The 16,038-nt window shown below is 36.5% G+C and overlaps 1 protein-coding gene across 2 annotated transcripts in view; it reads left to right on the forward strand.

Annotated features, from left to right (window-relative positions):
- The window catches only part of LOC108968082 (nitric oxide synthase), a 223,527-nt gene that overhangs the window by 197,541 nt on the left and 9,948 nt on the right, over window positions 1-16,038 (forward strand). For both annotated transcript variants that reach the window (XM_018931849.1, XM_018931850.1), the window contains exon 15: window positions 15,821-15,995. In XM_018931849.1, coding sequence (XP_018787394.1) covers window positions 15,821-15,995 — 175 coding nt within the window. The remainder of the gene's footprint in view (window positions 1-15,820; window positions 15,996-16,038) is intronic.

Genomic DNA, 16,038 nt, shown 5'->3' on the forward strand with positions numbered 1-16,038 from the left:
CAACTCTCTCTTTTTTCCAGGCGTCGCCGTTTGGTTTGTTTTTCGCCAGTGAGCACCTTTTCAATTTTGGTTTCTACAAAAACTTGCTCTTTAATCAAATTTTATGTTAGATTGAATATATTTTCATGGTATTGCCCAACTAAACACGAAAGACGCCGATGCCATGACTCAACATTATTTTGCGTTCTCGGAAGGTTATATATCACGTTTTCAAATACTGACCAATAACTTGGAGCATATACTGGGGCTTTAAGCATTTTATTTTTGAAGGGTTTCCCAAATATATAAGATTCTTCAAAAAATKTAGCAATTTTCATAAAATCCTTATTATCACTTTTCAATGCTTCATAATAAGATGGTATTTCATCAGCAGGTACGAAAGCAAGAGCCTTTAATCCCTAATTTTAATAGAGAATTCATTTCTTCCATATTTCGTTTGAAGCCCTTCTTTTTGTATACGCCTCCAAATAATTTGGGCGAAATGGAAAAAGCAGCTTTTGTATAATATTTAACGTCTGGGAAAAAGTTTTTAAAGGATTTGACGCTGGCTTTTTCAAAATCGGTTAAAATTATTTTCGGATTTAAGGAAATGTTATTATTACATGCAAAATTCATCAATTCATACAAAAATTCGTCATAGGATTTTTCGCTTTTCTCTGTCATGATATACAATAAACAAGCGGTACAATTTCACTRCATGTGTTTGTACCTATGCGGCCATGAATTGTAAACAATTGCCTCATGAAGGATGGAACAATTTTGAATTTACCGTCCATTATCCAAATGCTACTTTTTGCAAGTAAGCGGACGTTCTCTACAGTTGCTAACAAAACTATACATTGATTTCTGAACTTTTTTAATCCAACTAGAAATTGCTTCCCTTCGACTTTCTGCAAATGACACGGAATTTCCAAATCTTTTACACATTTTGGTTGTTTTAACTGTAGCTTCTGTCTTGCCCTATTGATTTTTTGATTTTGGGCGGACGGTGTGGGTAAATATTTCCGCGAACTTTTGTTACATCGAGCCGTAGCTCTTGCAATAATTTGGCACGGTTTTTCTAAAAAGTTAGTTGCATCATCCTTTAGTGACGTATTTGTCTTTATGACATCGGCCTGGTATTCCATTGGATCATGGCTATGCTCTGTTGCACTTTTTATTAGTTCGTGTATCCCATTATCTATTAAAATTGTTGTCACCCGTCCTTTGCATAAAAATTATATTTTTTTATCGCAAATCCAATATACGCGGTTATCATGTTTTTTTTATCAGTATTATACAGATAACCATTAAGTGAAAGTTTGGTACCTCCTTTGTTTGAAATAAGAGTCTACATGAAAATTATATTGCATATGTGCGCTTATTCAATTTCAAAATCAACTTCCAATTTTCAAATATATTTTCTCAAATGACCGCTATGTTGTCAAAATTATAAAGGCTTTTTTCAAAGGCATCCCGATAAAATTTATTTTAAACTCGGTAAAAATGTGAAATTTCTACTTCAAATTACTTTTAAATATTTAAAGTATGCTAGAATTTTGAATTGTAAAAACTTTTGTATACATATTATGTGCTGAACACATAGAGAGCGACATACTTCAAGCATCGTCGTTCAAATATTAAAATAAACAGCTGTCTAAATAACTGTGTCCTTAAAAACGTGAGTATTTTAATATTTGATAGAGGTCATTTGAAGTCTGTCACCTTCTATATGTTCAGCATATGTCTGCAGGATTGCCTTTGTTGGCCACTTTTTATACTCTCGCAACAAAGTTGCTAAAGAGAGTATTATAGTTTTTTCACATAACGGTTATTTGTCAGTCCTAAAACTAAAACAGTCAGATATAGGGTTATATATACCAAAGTGATCAGGGTGACGAGTAGAGCCCACATAATGGCGGAAACTGAAAACTTATAAAGTGTCATAACTAAGCCATAAATAAAGATATTGAAATGAAATTTGGCAAAAAATATCGCATTAGGGAAGGGCATATTTGGACGAAATTTTTTTGGAAGTGGGCGTGGCCCCGCCCCCTACTAACTTTTTTGTACATATCTCGAAAACTACTATAKCTATGTCAACCAAACTGTATAGAGTCGTTTCTTTTAGGCATTTCCATATACGGTTCAAAAATGGAAGAAATCGGATAATAACCACGCCCACCTCCCATACAAAGGTTATGTTGAAAATCACCAAAAGTGCGTAAACCGACTAACAAAAAACGTCAGAAACACTAAATTTTACGGAAGAAATGTCAGAAGGAAGCTGCATCCAGGCTTTTTTTTTAATTTTAAAATGGGCGTGGCGTCGCCTACTTATGGACCAAAAACCATATSTCAGGAAGTACTCAACCGATTTCAATGAAATTCGGTATATAATATTTTCTTAACACCCTGATGACATGTACCAAATATGGGTGAAATCGGTTTACAACCACGCCTGAAATCTCGATTATCACTTTATCATACGAGAGTATAAAATGTTCGGTGACACCCGAACTTAGCCCTTCCTTACTTGTTTAAAATGTTAAAGTCAAAATTTTATAATTACGTATATTTTAATGGAATAATATTAGTAAACTGCAAAAAGAAGTAAGCTTCCTTTTCCTTCATAGCACAGAGAGAGAATTCTATGGATTAAGGGTTATGATCCTGAGCGTGTTCGTGGCGAAGGCCGCAGGGTCTCGAACGTACAACAGCTTCTTTCATAAAACAAAGTTTTTTTTAATTACTCAATTGTTATCCAAAATGTCTTTATCGATTACTAATGTTYCTTCTTTGGGATCTAGGAACCATTGTAACCATTTATTTTATAAAAATTTCTTCTGTCCGTGTTTCGAATTTTCGGCTTTTTGATTTGTAGGTTTTATTAATTGCCGGTGTTTTAATTTGTCGGCGTTTTGATTTGTCGGTGTTTTGATTTGCCGGTATTTTGATTTTCAGAATTATAAATTTCGGGATTTTGATTGTCGGCATTACGTTATACACCCGGTGGCATTCTTCGTTCGAAGCGGGATACACTTAAAATACCGAAATTCAAAATGCCGACAAAATTTAAATGTGCAGCTAAATCAAAATACCGACAAATCTACGCTACTTGCTAACAAGACTAAAGTCGGTATCATCACTGGAGTTTTGAAAAATCGGACTACTTTTCAAAAGGTTTTGCGCCGTCGACTTTTTTATTAAAAAAATATTTTATAGAAAGTTTTGGTTTTTTAAGTCTCAGTTTCAATTCCATATTAGAATCATTTTTTAAGAAATGATTCACCAAACTTTTACCAAATGTTACACCGTCATCAATTAAACCCATAGTTAGTTGAGATATTTCGGTTACCTCGTCGTTATCGAAATTATTGTTCTCAGTTTTACTGCCATCCATTATTAATTCAATCAGGTAATCATCATCTAGGCGTTTATCTATCAATAATTCGTCGGCATCTTCTATTTGTAGGTCCTCAAATCCTTCTACGCCGATTTCATGTGCCAAGGCTATGATTTCAGAGGTCTCCATCGATGCTTAGGGCACTGAGGTACCACTCTCTGCTCGCATTCTGGCTAAAGTGCTTTCCAGCAGGAATTTAATATTGATACCCTTAACTTTTCCTTGGCCATTGAAGCCAATCCAAAATATAATATTTTTTCCATGCATCAACGATGGTCCTTCTCTACTGCTTCAAAATATGCTTAAACGTAGCAATTATGCCCTGATCTAATGGTTGAATCAAGAAAGTGGTATTAGGTGGCACAGATAACTTGGAGCAAAAAGATTTTAAAATCAAAACATCGCTGTTCCATATACATATACTTCAGAAACGCACCATTCCGTAAATAAACCTGCAGTCATGCTGGTTCTTTTATTCGCCCTCCAATGAACCGGTATCTCTTGAATGTTTAATCTCAATGCACGTTAGGGTGGGTCGATTCCGGACCTTTTTCAATTCGGGATTTCTAATAGTGCGGAAAAGTTACCTTAGTACTTCCTGATTCCAATGCAACTTTTTGTTTTGAGATTGGATTGCATCTTCAACCCCAACTCCGGCCTTGAAATTTCGGAAATTCGCCTAAAATCTTGAAATTGTCTACCTAGCGCCTGAAATACGCATCTCATGGCGAAAGTTATTTGTGACGACATTTGCTACCGAAATGGTAGGTGCAATATTCTCTGGAAGGTGGTTTAGTGATAATATGTTAGTTTTGTTTGTAAGGATTCCGCGGAGAAATTTTGGTCGTTGAGTAATTAGACCATTTCTCGCCAAATGCTTCAGACATATCTTTAGATGATGTGAGGAGTGTTTGGTGAACTTTTAAAAATTTAAGTGGAGATTTGGGTGTACCGGTTAGGCTTTTTATGTCAGCCCAGATTTTTTTTGGAAAAGATATCTGGGACGTGAATTTTGTGAGGGCTGTTCGTTTTGCTACTTTTGCTTCTCTCTTGAACAATGCGTTTGCTTTTTTAAAAGCGATAAGGTTGTTAAGTGTCATGTTGCGTTTGAAGTTTAACCAAAAGGTGTATTTGTCCTCCCGCAATTTATTGAGTGAGCTAATCCACCAAGCTACGTTTCTTTTATGGGGTATGCCTTTTGTATGTGGTATTGATGTATTTGCTGCTTTGTGAATTGCTTTGGTTAATATGGCAACGCCTTGGTGGATGTTGGAATAATTGAAATTAATCGAATTATTAGATAGTTCCTTTTTAAATATAACCCAGTTAGCAGCATCTGTTTTATATTTCAGTGTAAGTGTGATTTTTTCGGATATATATTGAGTAGTAATGTTAACGACGATTGGATAGTGATCACTGCCGTGGAGAAATTTATCGATTGCCCAATGGCAGCTATGGTAAATTTCTGGTGAGACCATGGTTAGATCAACATTTGTAAACGTCATATGTGTTGAAAAGTGGGTTGTCGAACCATCATTAAGAAGAGTGAGGTTGGCTTTCTCTAAAATGTGTAGTGTTGAAGTCGCCATTGAGAATTAAGGGTGTTTTGAAATGGGCTAAGGGAAGCAAGAGGTCATTTTAAACCAATTCCTTGTTTATTTGTTGAATTAACATTTAGATTTTTAAAATAACCAATATATGGTTTCGGGATGATAATATTATGAGTGTTATATGGAAAGTGTGTTTCCTGAATACTGATAACATCTGGGTTTTTTTTCTTTAATTAGTAAAATAAATCCTTGGTAGTTGTTAATGTATCCTTTCATATTACATTGCAATATTTTAATAGTCATTAAATAGAGACAGCCAGAGAAGCAGAGTCTGACACTATAAATAGAAGGGTTAGATGTAATAAAGTGCTAAAMCTATTACCTTGACTGTTCCACCAGTTCTTTGTTCAGTTTCTATTGAAGAACTCATAAAAGGGCTCTCGGGTGACATTGCAGAGGTATGGAAATTTAGTGAATTCCCCTCTCACACCGTGGCAGTCGAGAGAACTGTCAAACTGGTGACAGAGGCATCTTCTAAAGTTATTGGCCCCCAATCTCCTGATCGTTTTATATGCTCTACACTGAAATCTAGGCAACAAGTGCCAAAGTTTAGTACAAAATCTGATTTTATCAATAAATTTGACACAGATTCAGACTAAAACAAGCCTGACATATGGTTGGTTAGGTTGGGCTAGGGAGGAACCCGAAGAGCAGCCACCTCCATGCGGTGGGTTCTGGGTGACCAATAGAGGTTAGCTGAGGGCTGCAACAATTTTCRCCTTGCGCTGTGACGCGCCGCATTTTCGCCCGTATCTCGGGAACGGTTCGTCCTACGGCCATACCATTTCGAAAGCAAATGACGTGRCAAATAACTTTTRTGTTATACATTTTGCTATTTTAGACGAATTTCCGAAATTTCAAGGGGTTGAAGATGCAATCCGATCTCAAAACAAAAAGTTACATTTGAATCAGGAAGTACTAAGGTAACTTTTCCGCACTATTAGAAATCCCGAATCGAAAAAAGTCCGGAATCGACCCACCCTATTGCACATATCTCCAAACCCGCTTAAGTTACAAGAATCAAATTTGCTGAGTAAAAATATCATAAAAACTCTGTCGGTAGAAAGACAGTGTGAGAGCAATTGAAATCGGAGGATARCGACGCTCACGGTGATGTTAAAAAGTACTAAATCGCAATGAAGCAATAACTAAATACGTCAGAGACAGTAAATTTTACCACCAATAGTATATTATAACAAGTTCTTCCCTATCCTGATGGAGTTACTCATAGTCAGTTTACACAGCTGTATTAGTTTTGCGAGGACACCAAATTCACATATCGCACCATAAAGGCAGTTCCTTTTCGTGCTATCAAAAGCCTTTAGTTACCCTTTTCCTGGCGTTTTTCTTTCACTGTCATTCAGCAGGCTGGAGAATTGTTCCCTTTATAAGTTTAGTATGCGCTGGGCATCGGTTATTAGATCACCGCTGGGGTTCTACAAGAGTATGCTCCGGTCTTCAAACCTTCTTTTAGCCGCCGCATCTTTTCGTAGAATTTTCGAGCATTACCCAACTTAAAAAAAAAAATTCTTTTGATATGTTTGTACCAGTGAGCGGTCGCTCTTTAGAACGCTGTCATCAAAAACTATTCAAGATACGACCTTGCCGATTTCACAGAATATTTTTGGAAATATAGACTATCTGCAACTAAAAAATATTTCTTTGAAACTGTCACACTATTATAGCCCCTTAATGTCGCCAAGCACGATTTTGAAATCTTGGTGGGGGCAGCTCTCATAGGTGCGCTTCAAGCGCTCATAAAAGGCACCTATGGTCACACCGTCCTTCTCTTCCGTCGGAACGTGGGTACAAATCAGCGATATGTTGCAGAACTTCCCTGTGGAGCGGATTGTGGCCCGACGTTCATCCACCAGCTGGGGCCGGTGCACGCCTTCAAATCGTAATCCTTAGTTCGATTGCCATGGTCGTCATCAAAAAGAGGGTCCTTCATCTGAGGCTAGTTATTATTTTTATGTTTAGTTATTATTTTTTATTGGATGCGTCTTTTTACGTGGTGGATCACAAACCCAGTGCACAATCCTGCTGAGTGGATGTTTCGCCTTCTCACTTTAGCTCGCCTTCAAATGGCAACCCGGAGGATATAGGACCAAAAGTTGTGAATTGCTTGAGCTATCTGCAAAATAATCGTTTCTGGCCCCAAGTGAATGGCAATCAGAGAACTTTCCTCACTTGTGTGAACTTTTACACATAACTGCATTGAAATTACGCTGAATAATTATATTTCACCCGAAGATTATCACGTGATATCATTTCAGGTATAGTTTCAACCCTTCTCCAGACAGTCGATGCAGATCATACCTTTCAATAGTATAAAATGTAATATTATTTACTTCGGCCACTATAATTGTGTAAAATCATCAAATTAAAATGTGAATTTTTAGATATTTCTGTTATTTGACTTGAATTTAACTTTTTGTCAAAAGTAAAATAAGCGTATTTTTTAATAAATACTTTTAACTATTGACAACTTAATTGCCAATTTAGTGAAAGATTTTAGTTACCATGTATCCAACAGTAGTTTATTTTAACATACAAATATAGGCATATATTAATAACAGTTGTATTTAAGTGAATTTATAACGAGAAGATCCTGAACATATGAGTATGATTAAATTATTATGATTATTAAATTAATTTGGCCTGCACTAAATTACCCGTTTTTTGAAGTTTTCATATCTGAAGAAAAAATTAAAAAAAAAATAGTTCTAATGGTTTATTTTGACAATAAATCTCAACTCACCACTGAACACTTCATTTCTAAAATCAATATATGTATTTTATACACATAAATTTAAATAAGGTTGCAATCACAATTCTTTTTAACCATTCACGTAATTGGCAATTTATGCAACATTATTCTACTTATTTCACAAAATTTTTTTATCAAAAGTTTATTTCACGAATTAACATAAATATTTTGTTATATTTGTGTATATGTACATACTCTTTCAGGATTCTTCTTCTCAACTCAAAAAAAGGCATAACATGTCGGCATAGTGCAATTTGTTTTTGTAACAGTTATCACAGTCAAAACCGAGAAAAGGAACTGTAAATCATTTACGTAATCATGTATTCCAACATTCTTGATGAACAAAACGTTTTCATTATTATTTTCATACAAAAGCAATTCCTGTTACCAGACATGAGTACGTTCCATTGACTGGACATGGAAGCTATAATAATAATATTTCGTTCAGATTCTGATAAACGGACAATATTTCATAAAAGTTTTAAATAAAATTGTGTACAATTTTTAGTTTCCGCTTTTTTAAATTCTTATTAATTTGACTTATTTTTAGACCGTTTTTTTNTATTTCATAAAAGTTTTAAATAAAATTGTGTACAATTTTTAGTTTCCGCTTTTTTAAATTCTTATTAATTTGACTTATTTTTAGACCGTTTTTTTAAGAACAATACGCAAGCGTTTTTCTCGCTCAAAGGAAAGTAGTGTTATAACTGTCAATCACTCACTCCTGCCTGACGTCAGCTCGTATTTCTTAATTAAAATGCACCACTCATCGCTTATATTTAGATGCGCCAGTAAGTTTATTTTATACTCTTTATTATATAGTACTCTTGCAACCTGTGTCTACAGAGTTTTATTCACCTAAAAGTTGTACGTATCACCTATAACTAAGATATTTATAGTTCGATATACATATATAAATGATCAGAATGACGAAAAAAGTTGAAGTCCGAGTGACTGTCTAACTGATATCTTTATGAAACTAAATATTAGGGTTCCTTAGTACAAAAAAAMAAAAAAAAATACGAATTCGTAGATGCGCGTAATCGGACCACAAATGCCATTAACCAAAAATCTATAAAGTGACATAACTAAGCACGAAATTGAGATATAAAACTTTGTTTAGGTACAGGGGATCTTAGTAGCATGGTAAGAAAATGTTGAAGAAGTGGGCGTGAACCATAAATCAATAGCTCAAGATGCCAGAGACATCAAATTTTACCTCCGAGATGGTATGAGATGGCTTTATGAAAGCCGGTGTGAAAATTGGACAATGGGAGAGGCACCGACCACTTTTTGGTGAAAACAACAACAACGACAAAGTTTTGTACATAGTATCTTTTTCATATTCCACTGTCATAATGTGAAAATGTGCAAAAAAGGGCAAAACCTACGCCCACWTCCATTATATCGAAATTTTAAATTCATAAATCAAACAACAATTAATACGAGTATTATATAATGGGATAAAACTTTGCTCGAATAATTCCTTTAGTTTATGCCACTTTATGACTAAAGATTGTTCAAATTAAAAAAAAACAATTAAAGCCCCTTAGTACCAAATACTTGGACCCCTGATCTAGCCCTTATATAACTAATATCAGGGTTTTGGAACGTCCGACCGACTTTACTCCATATAATTAGTTTTTTAGTATGTGCCATGTTAAAAGTATGTGGTATTGGGAAAATAAGATAAAACCGAGTCGATACTACTCAGAATATGAAACTCTATGCATTGTATTCATGTTAAAAAACAAATTTTTTCCTTCCGAATTATATATAGGGATATTTTTTCGTCACTTTTTATGTTTATAAACTTTAACGCGTTTTTCTCAAAAGTTCTTTTTGAAAGTCCGTTCTCACTGTCATTTCAAAATTACTACTAATTACTAAACGGTAGGTAGCAATTTTTTTAAAAAATTAAGGGAGCAAAATAGCAGTTTTCACATAAAATCGCTGAACTATGCCAATGGCGTCGTATATCTTGCTCTTCATTCCATCGAAAACTCGTAACGTCAACTCATGAGATGTTGTCATCGTTCATGTCTCTGCACCATATAGCAGGACAGGAAAATGAGTGACTTATAAAGTTTGGTTTTTGTTCGTAAAAGTAGTACTTGTTGGCAAGAGATATTCTCCGTTGGATTTCGAGGCTGACGGTGTTGTTGGTGTTGATGCTGGTACCAAGATAGACGAAATTACCTACGACTCTGAAATTATGACTGTTAACAGTGACGTGGKCAACTAGTTGTTTGATGACAAGATATATTTCGTCTTGCTCTCGTTCACCACTAGACCCATTTGCTTCGCGTTCTTATCCTGTATGGAGAAAGTATAACTAACGGCGCGGGTGTTAAGGCCAATGATATCAATATTACCCCACAGTCCAACTCAACACCTGTCGCTATGTGCATAAACTTTTTGCCGACTTTATTCACTATACTTTTAATTTTATACCAATTGGTGTATTTACATAACGTTGGCTTGGCGGCCGAAATAACTAGTTTGTCATACAGTGTTAGCAACGGTGGYAAATAGTCAGAGCTTATTTCTGAGCCATCTTTAATACATAAATTGAGTTTCGATAGTTTATAAAGAAGTCAAAAGGGTCTGGCAGTTTCTGTCCATCTGTAGGTCTAATAAGTGGGTCTTCCTGTAGAAACGAAATTGAATCCAACTGCTTGTATAGCTTTGAGAAGTTCTCGACTTTTGGTTGTAGTTAAAAGAGTTCCTCAATGAGTGTGCTTTGCGTTAAAGTCACCGCCAATGATGCCACCACCGCCAGAGCAATAAGATACAATCGGTGATTGTGCAATTTAACTACAATTGCTGTATCTTGAATTTTTTTCGTCTTAATGGGATCTTCCTCGCAGTTTTCAATTTTGTTTTTCATAATTATGACGCTTCCTCCTCCCGATGAGTTTACTGAGTGTGGTGTGTGATATAGTTCACAATTTTTAAATTCTAAAAACGTATGGTTCGTTCGTTTCAGACCACAGACATATGTATTTATATCAATGTTTTTCCTCGAGTAAAACTCATTTTATCTTCTCGAAAGACCATTAACCTTCCATAGCATTATTCTCAGGGAGTTACTGTTCCTCAATAAATTGTAGATTGTACTAAAGAGCGTTGAGCCGCTGATTAAAGGACTTAAATAGTTTCTCTTACTCACTTAGTTGATCCAAAGTTTTAGATAACGCACTACTGTTTTGAATTGTATTTGTATGGCCTTGCGCAAATGAAACTTTAGCAACGGAAGGAAAGTATTTTACTTCTCCTGTGTTCACAACAGGTTTGTTCGTCAGAGCATTGGCATTCTCCTCCACTGAATTTTCATTCTATTTATACCCTGAACAGGGTATATTAAGTTTGCCATGCCCGCCTGTCTATCCGTCTGTCTTTGCTTTGTCGGAACTGCTGATTCGGACCACTATAACAAATAGCTACCATACAAACTGAACGATCGGAATCAAGTTCTTGTATGGAAAACGTTCACATTTCACAATGTATTTTCACAAAAGTTGGCACAGGTTATTTTCTAAAGCAACAATGTAATCTCCGAAGAAATTGTTCAGATCGGTTGACGATAGCGTATAGCTGCAATAAAAACTGAATAATCGGAATCAAGTTCTTGTATGGAAAACTTTCACATTTGACAAGAAATATTCACGAAATTTGGTATAGATTATTTTCTAAAGCAACAATGTAATCTCCGAAGAATTTTTTTTGTGAGTCCAAAAGCTTGACAGTTTTTGCACTGTTGAATTAATTGAGATGCTTTAATAGGTTCAACTTTGACAACCGTTTTAAGAATGGTTTTCATCTGGTGAATTTTCTTAATGTCTTCGATAGCATCAAATACATCTAAAAATATATCTAGCGGTTCTTTGGTCTTCCATTTAAGCTTATTAATTGCATTTAAGATATTAAAACCTTGAAATTTTAGATCATTTCAAATGTATTGCGTATCGCATGAATTTTGTAAATTTTTTATCATTACCTTTATTGGTCTAAGGTGTTTAGTGTCGTAGCTAAACAAAGGTATACTTTCATTAGAAAAGAATTTTGTTATTGTGCGATAATTATTTGGATCGAAGTCATTAAGTTTGTAGGTGCCGTTGCTCAAAAGCGTTATTAAAAAGTTATTATTTATTAGATCTGAAATATTAGAATGTAATTTATTAAAATCCTTTACAACGTTTATTGTAATAGCGGTAGTGGCCGGTGGATTTTTCGAAGTGCAAATAATTTTTGGAGAAGTATCAGCTGTGCGTTTTTTGAAGGATGCTTCTCCATCCATCAATTCTTTAGCTAGCTCATCTTCATCGGTCATATTTGATCAGCATTCATACTAGAAGGTTTTGCTTCAACACTCAAACACCTGATTTTACTACATTTTAGTTCTTCGTTTTCTCTTTTTATTCCATCTTTATGTAACTGATTCCACATTCATAACGATAATTTTTTTTAATTATGGAATCCTTTCTTCTTCTTCTTTACTGGCGTAAACTTTACTTCTCAATTTCCTACTTAGTCCGAAGTAGTACCTTTTGGCAAGGATTATTTTACTTTGAATTTCGAGGCTGACATCTTTGCTGTGAATGCTGGTTCCAAGATAGACGAAATAAGCTTCGAACTTATGATTGTCTACATTGATGAGTGCGACGACTGTTTGTTTGAAATATTTCGATTTGCTCCGCTTTCTTATATATTCTTGTTGAGGCCAATGATATGAATATCATCGGTGTACGCCAGCAGCTTACATAAACCTATAAAGATCATTTCGTATGCGCACTCACATTAATAAGCAAAGTGTTATAACATTAATGTTGGAAATAGTAGTAGGAGTTGCTATGAACGTAATGTTGCATATAACCGAAAAAACACATGATATCATTAATCTCCACGCAGCTTGCGGAAAAATGTCTTACTTACGTGCAACATATTTTGTTTCTATACGCGCTACTTGAAGTGAGGAGCTTAAGCTTATTGTAATAACACGTTCAAACAATTATAACAGCAAATGCTCAACGACTGAAAGTGGTTAGTGGTTAGTATATTTCATTTTTCCGCACTAGTCCAGTCATTATAGTAAGTTCACCTAGGAATTCGAAATACCCAGTTGTAAGTCTGTAAATGTTGTATATTGACACCCTAAAAGTTGTCTCAAAATTTACATATGGTAGGGTGTATCTATTTTCAAGGAAATTTCATAAGAGAATTGAGAAAAATGAATAGTTAAAAAAAAACCCTAATGTACATATATTCAGATTATCTATAAATTGTAAGCAAAGTCGTTTGCGCCTAGAAATCAACGTTACTTTACTAACTTCATATTTAGTTATTTTCAGGACACCGATCATGCACGAGTAGCCCCAAAATCTATTCTTCTTCTTCTTTACTGGCGTGGAAATCTCTTACGTGGTTATAGCCGAGGTAACAACAGTGCGCTAGTCGTTTCTTCTTTTCGCACTGTGGCGCCAATTGGAATTTCCAACCGAAGTCAGGTCCTTCCCCACCTAGTCTTTCAAACTGAGTGGAGGTCTTACTCTTCTTCCCCGGTGGGTACTGCGTCGAATATTTTCAGAGCTGGAGTGTCGATTTAGACGACGTGACCCGCCAGCGTAGCCCTGTCTTTTAATTCGCTGAACTACTTCAATGTCGTCAAATATCCCATACGGCTCATTGTTCCATCGAATGCGATTTTCGCCGGGCCAAAACTCGCAAGGTTGACTCATCAGATGTTGTCTCCGTTCATGACTTATAGAGTTTTTTTTTTTTTGTTTGTCGAGAGAAGACTTTGCTTCTTAATTACCTACTTGGACCGCAGCAGCACCTGTTGGCAAGAGATATTCTGCGTTGGATTTCGAGGCTGACGATGTTATCTACGACTTCGAAAGTTCTGACTGTTAACAGTGAGGTGGGCGACTATTTCTTTGATGACAGGATATATTTCGTCTCGCTCTCGTTCACCACCAGACCCATTTGCTTCGCTTCCTTATCTCTCCTGGAGAAAGCAGAACTAGCGGCGACGTTGTTAAGGCCAATATCATCAGCATACTCCAGCAGTAGTCCACTCTCGTAGAATATGGTACCTTCTCTGTTTAGTTTGCAGCTCGAATTATTTTCTCCAGATGTAGGTTGAAGAAGTCACACGAAAGGGAGTAGCCTTGTTTGAAACGTCGTTTGTTATTGAATAGCTCGGAGAGGTTCTTCCCTATCCTGATGGAGTTACTCATAGTCAGTTATAGTCAGTTTACACAGCCGTATTAGTTTTGCGAGAACACCAAATTCAGATATCGCACCATAAAGGCAGTTCCTTTTCGTATTGGCAAAAGCAGCTTTGATATCCGGTCTCCGTTTTTATGGATTGGGCATACCACATTTAAATTCCAATCTTTGGGCATGCTTTCGTCCGACCATATTTTACAAAGAAGCTGATGCATGCTCCTTATTAGTTCTTCGCCGCCGTGTTTGAATAGCTCGGCCGGCAATCCATCGGCTCCCTCCGCTTTGTTGTTCTTCAGGCGGGTAATTGCTTTTCGAACTTCTTCCTGGTCGGGCAATGGAACGTCTGCTCCATCGTCATCGATTGAGGAATCGCGTTCGCCTTCTCCTGGCGTTGTGCGTTCGCTACCATTCAGCAGGCTGGAGAAGTGTTCCCTCCATAATTTCAGTGTGCTGTTGGCATCGGTCACTAGATCACCTTTGGGGGTTCTACAAAAGTATGCTCCGGTCTTGAAACCTTCTGCTAGCTGCCGCAACGTTTTGTAGAATTTTCGAGCATTACCCCTTAGTACCAGCTGTTCTTTTGCCTTTTCCGAAAACCAATGTTTCTGGTTGCAGCTGTACGTAAGGAGCTTGAAAAGCCGCCCCACAGTTCCCTTGTATCGAGTTGTTGACGAGGGCCCTCAGAGAGAAGGAGTGCAATTCGAGTAGAAAATCGTTCGAGTGGTCCGATTCCATAACAGGACMYCGGAGCGTACGCACGTCTAGATCACTAGAGACGTCTGTCCGTTTATCACAACATGATCGATCTGGTTGGTAGCTTTTCAATACGAAGACAGCCAGGTGAATTGAGGTCGTTTCTTATGCTGGAATTTAGTACTTCAGATAACCATATTTCGGGCCCCGGCGAAGTCGATCAGCGTCAACTCATTTGGGGATGTTTCCTCGCGGATTCTGAATTTACTGACTGGTGCGTCAAGATGCCTTCTTTTCACATCCTGGTGTTAAAGTTGCCTAACACGATTTTGATATCGTTACGGGACAGCTCTCATAGGTGCGATCCATGCACTCATAGCAAGCTTCTTTAGTCACATCATCGTTCTCTTCCGTCGGGGTGTGGGCGCAAATCAGCGATAAGTTGAAGAATTTCTTTTGATGCGCATTGTGACAAGACCTTAATCCACTAGAAGGCCGTCAAGAATGAGGTATGAATTTTACGATCTCTCGACAGTCTTAGACGGCTTTGTACCACTCGTAGGTTTCTATTTTGGAAAAAAATTTAACTACCGTCTGACTATTCCAACATTCGCAATGATTCCGCATACTTTCTTTGATATTGTTATCCATTGTAAAAATCGTAACACACTACTGAGGTGTACCGACTTTGACGGGAGCCGTAGCAGAGCCATAGCAGAACAATGCAAAAGTATGTGCTCTGTTCTCCTCGGAATTTTGTTAGGAAAAACTATAGCTGTAGCAAAAATGAAGTGCAAGGCTCTGTTCTGGCGTAGCGGTAGCAAAAAATTGTGATCGGTAGTACAGCAGAGTTCGGTTGAAGCCGAACTTAGCCCTTCCTTACTTCTTAACACATGTTTATTATTTGAAATATAATTTTTGCATTTATGAATTATATTGACTTTGAACCTACAGAAATAACGTACGTTCCCTGGTTCCAAGCTACCTCTACCAATTTTCGGTCAAATCGGTTTAGCCGTTCCTGAGAATTTTTTTTAAATGCATTTGTATGTATATAAGATATATAAATAATGATATTGATATGTACGTACATAGATACATATTTACATATACTCAACATTTACGTTTCAGATTTGCTGTATTTGCTTTGGGTTCTTCCGCTTATCCCAACTTTTGTGCCTTTGGCCAATACGTTGACAATGTACTCGGTGAGTTAGGTGGTGAACGATTGCTAAAGATAGCTTATGGTGATGAAATGTGTGGACAGGAACAGTCTTTCCGTAAATGGGCCCCTGAGGTGTTCAAAGTAAGTCATTATAAACTTCCCGCTATAATTTCACATTCAATGT

Source organism: Bactrocera latifrons, unplaced genomic scaffold, assembly GCF_001853355.1.
Source record: "Bactrocera latifrons isolate USDA-ARS-PBARC rearing strain unplaced genomic scaffold, ASM185335v1 scaffold_200, whole genome shotgun sequence".
Taxonomy (NCBI): Eukaryota; Metazoa; Arthropoda; class Insecta; order Diptera; family Tephritidae; genus Bactrocera; species Bactrocera latifrons.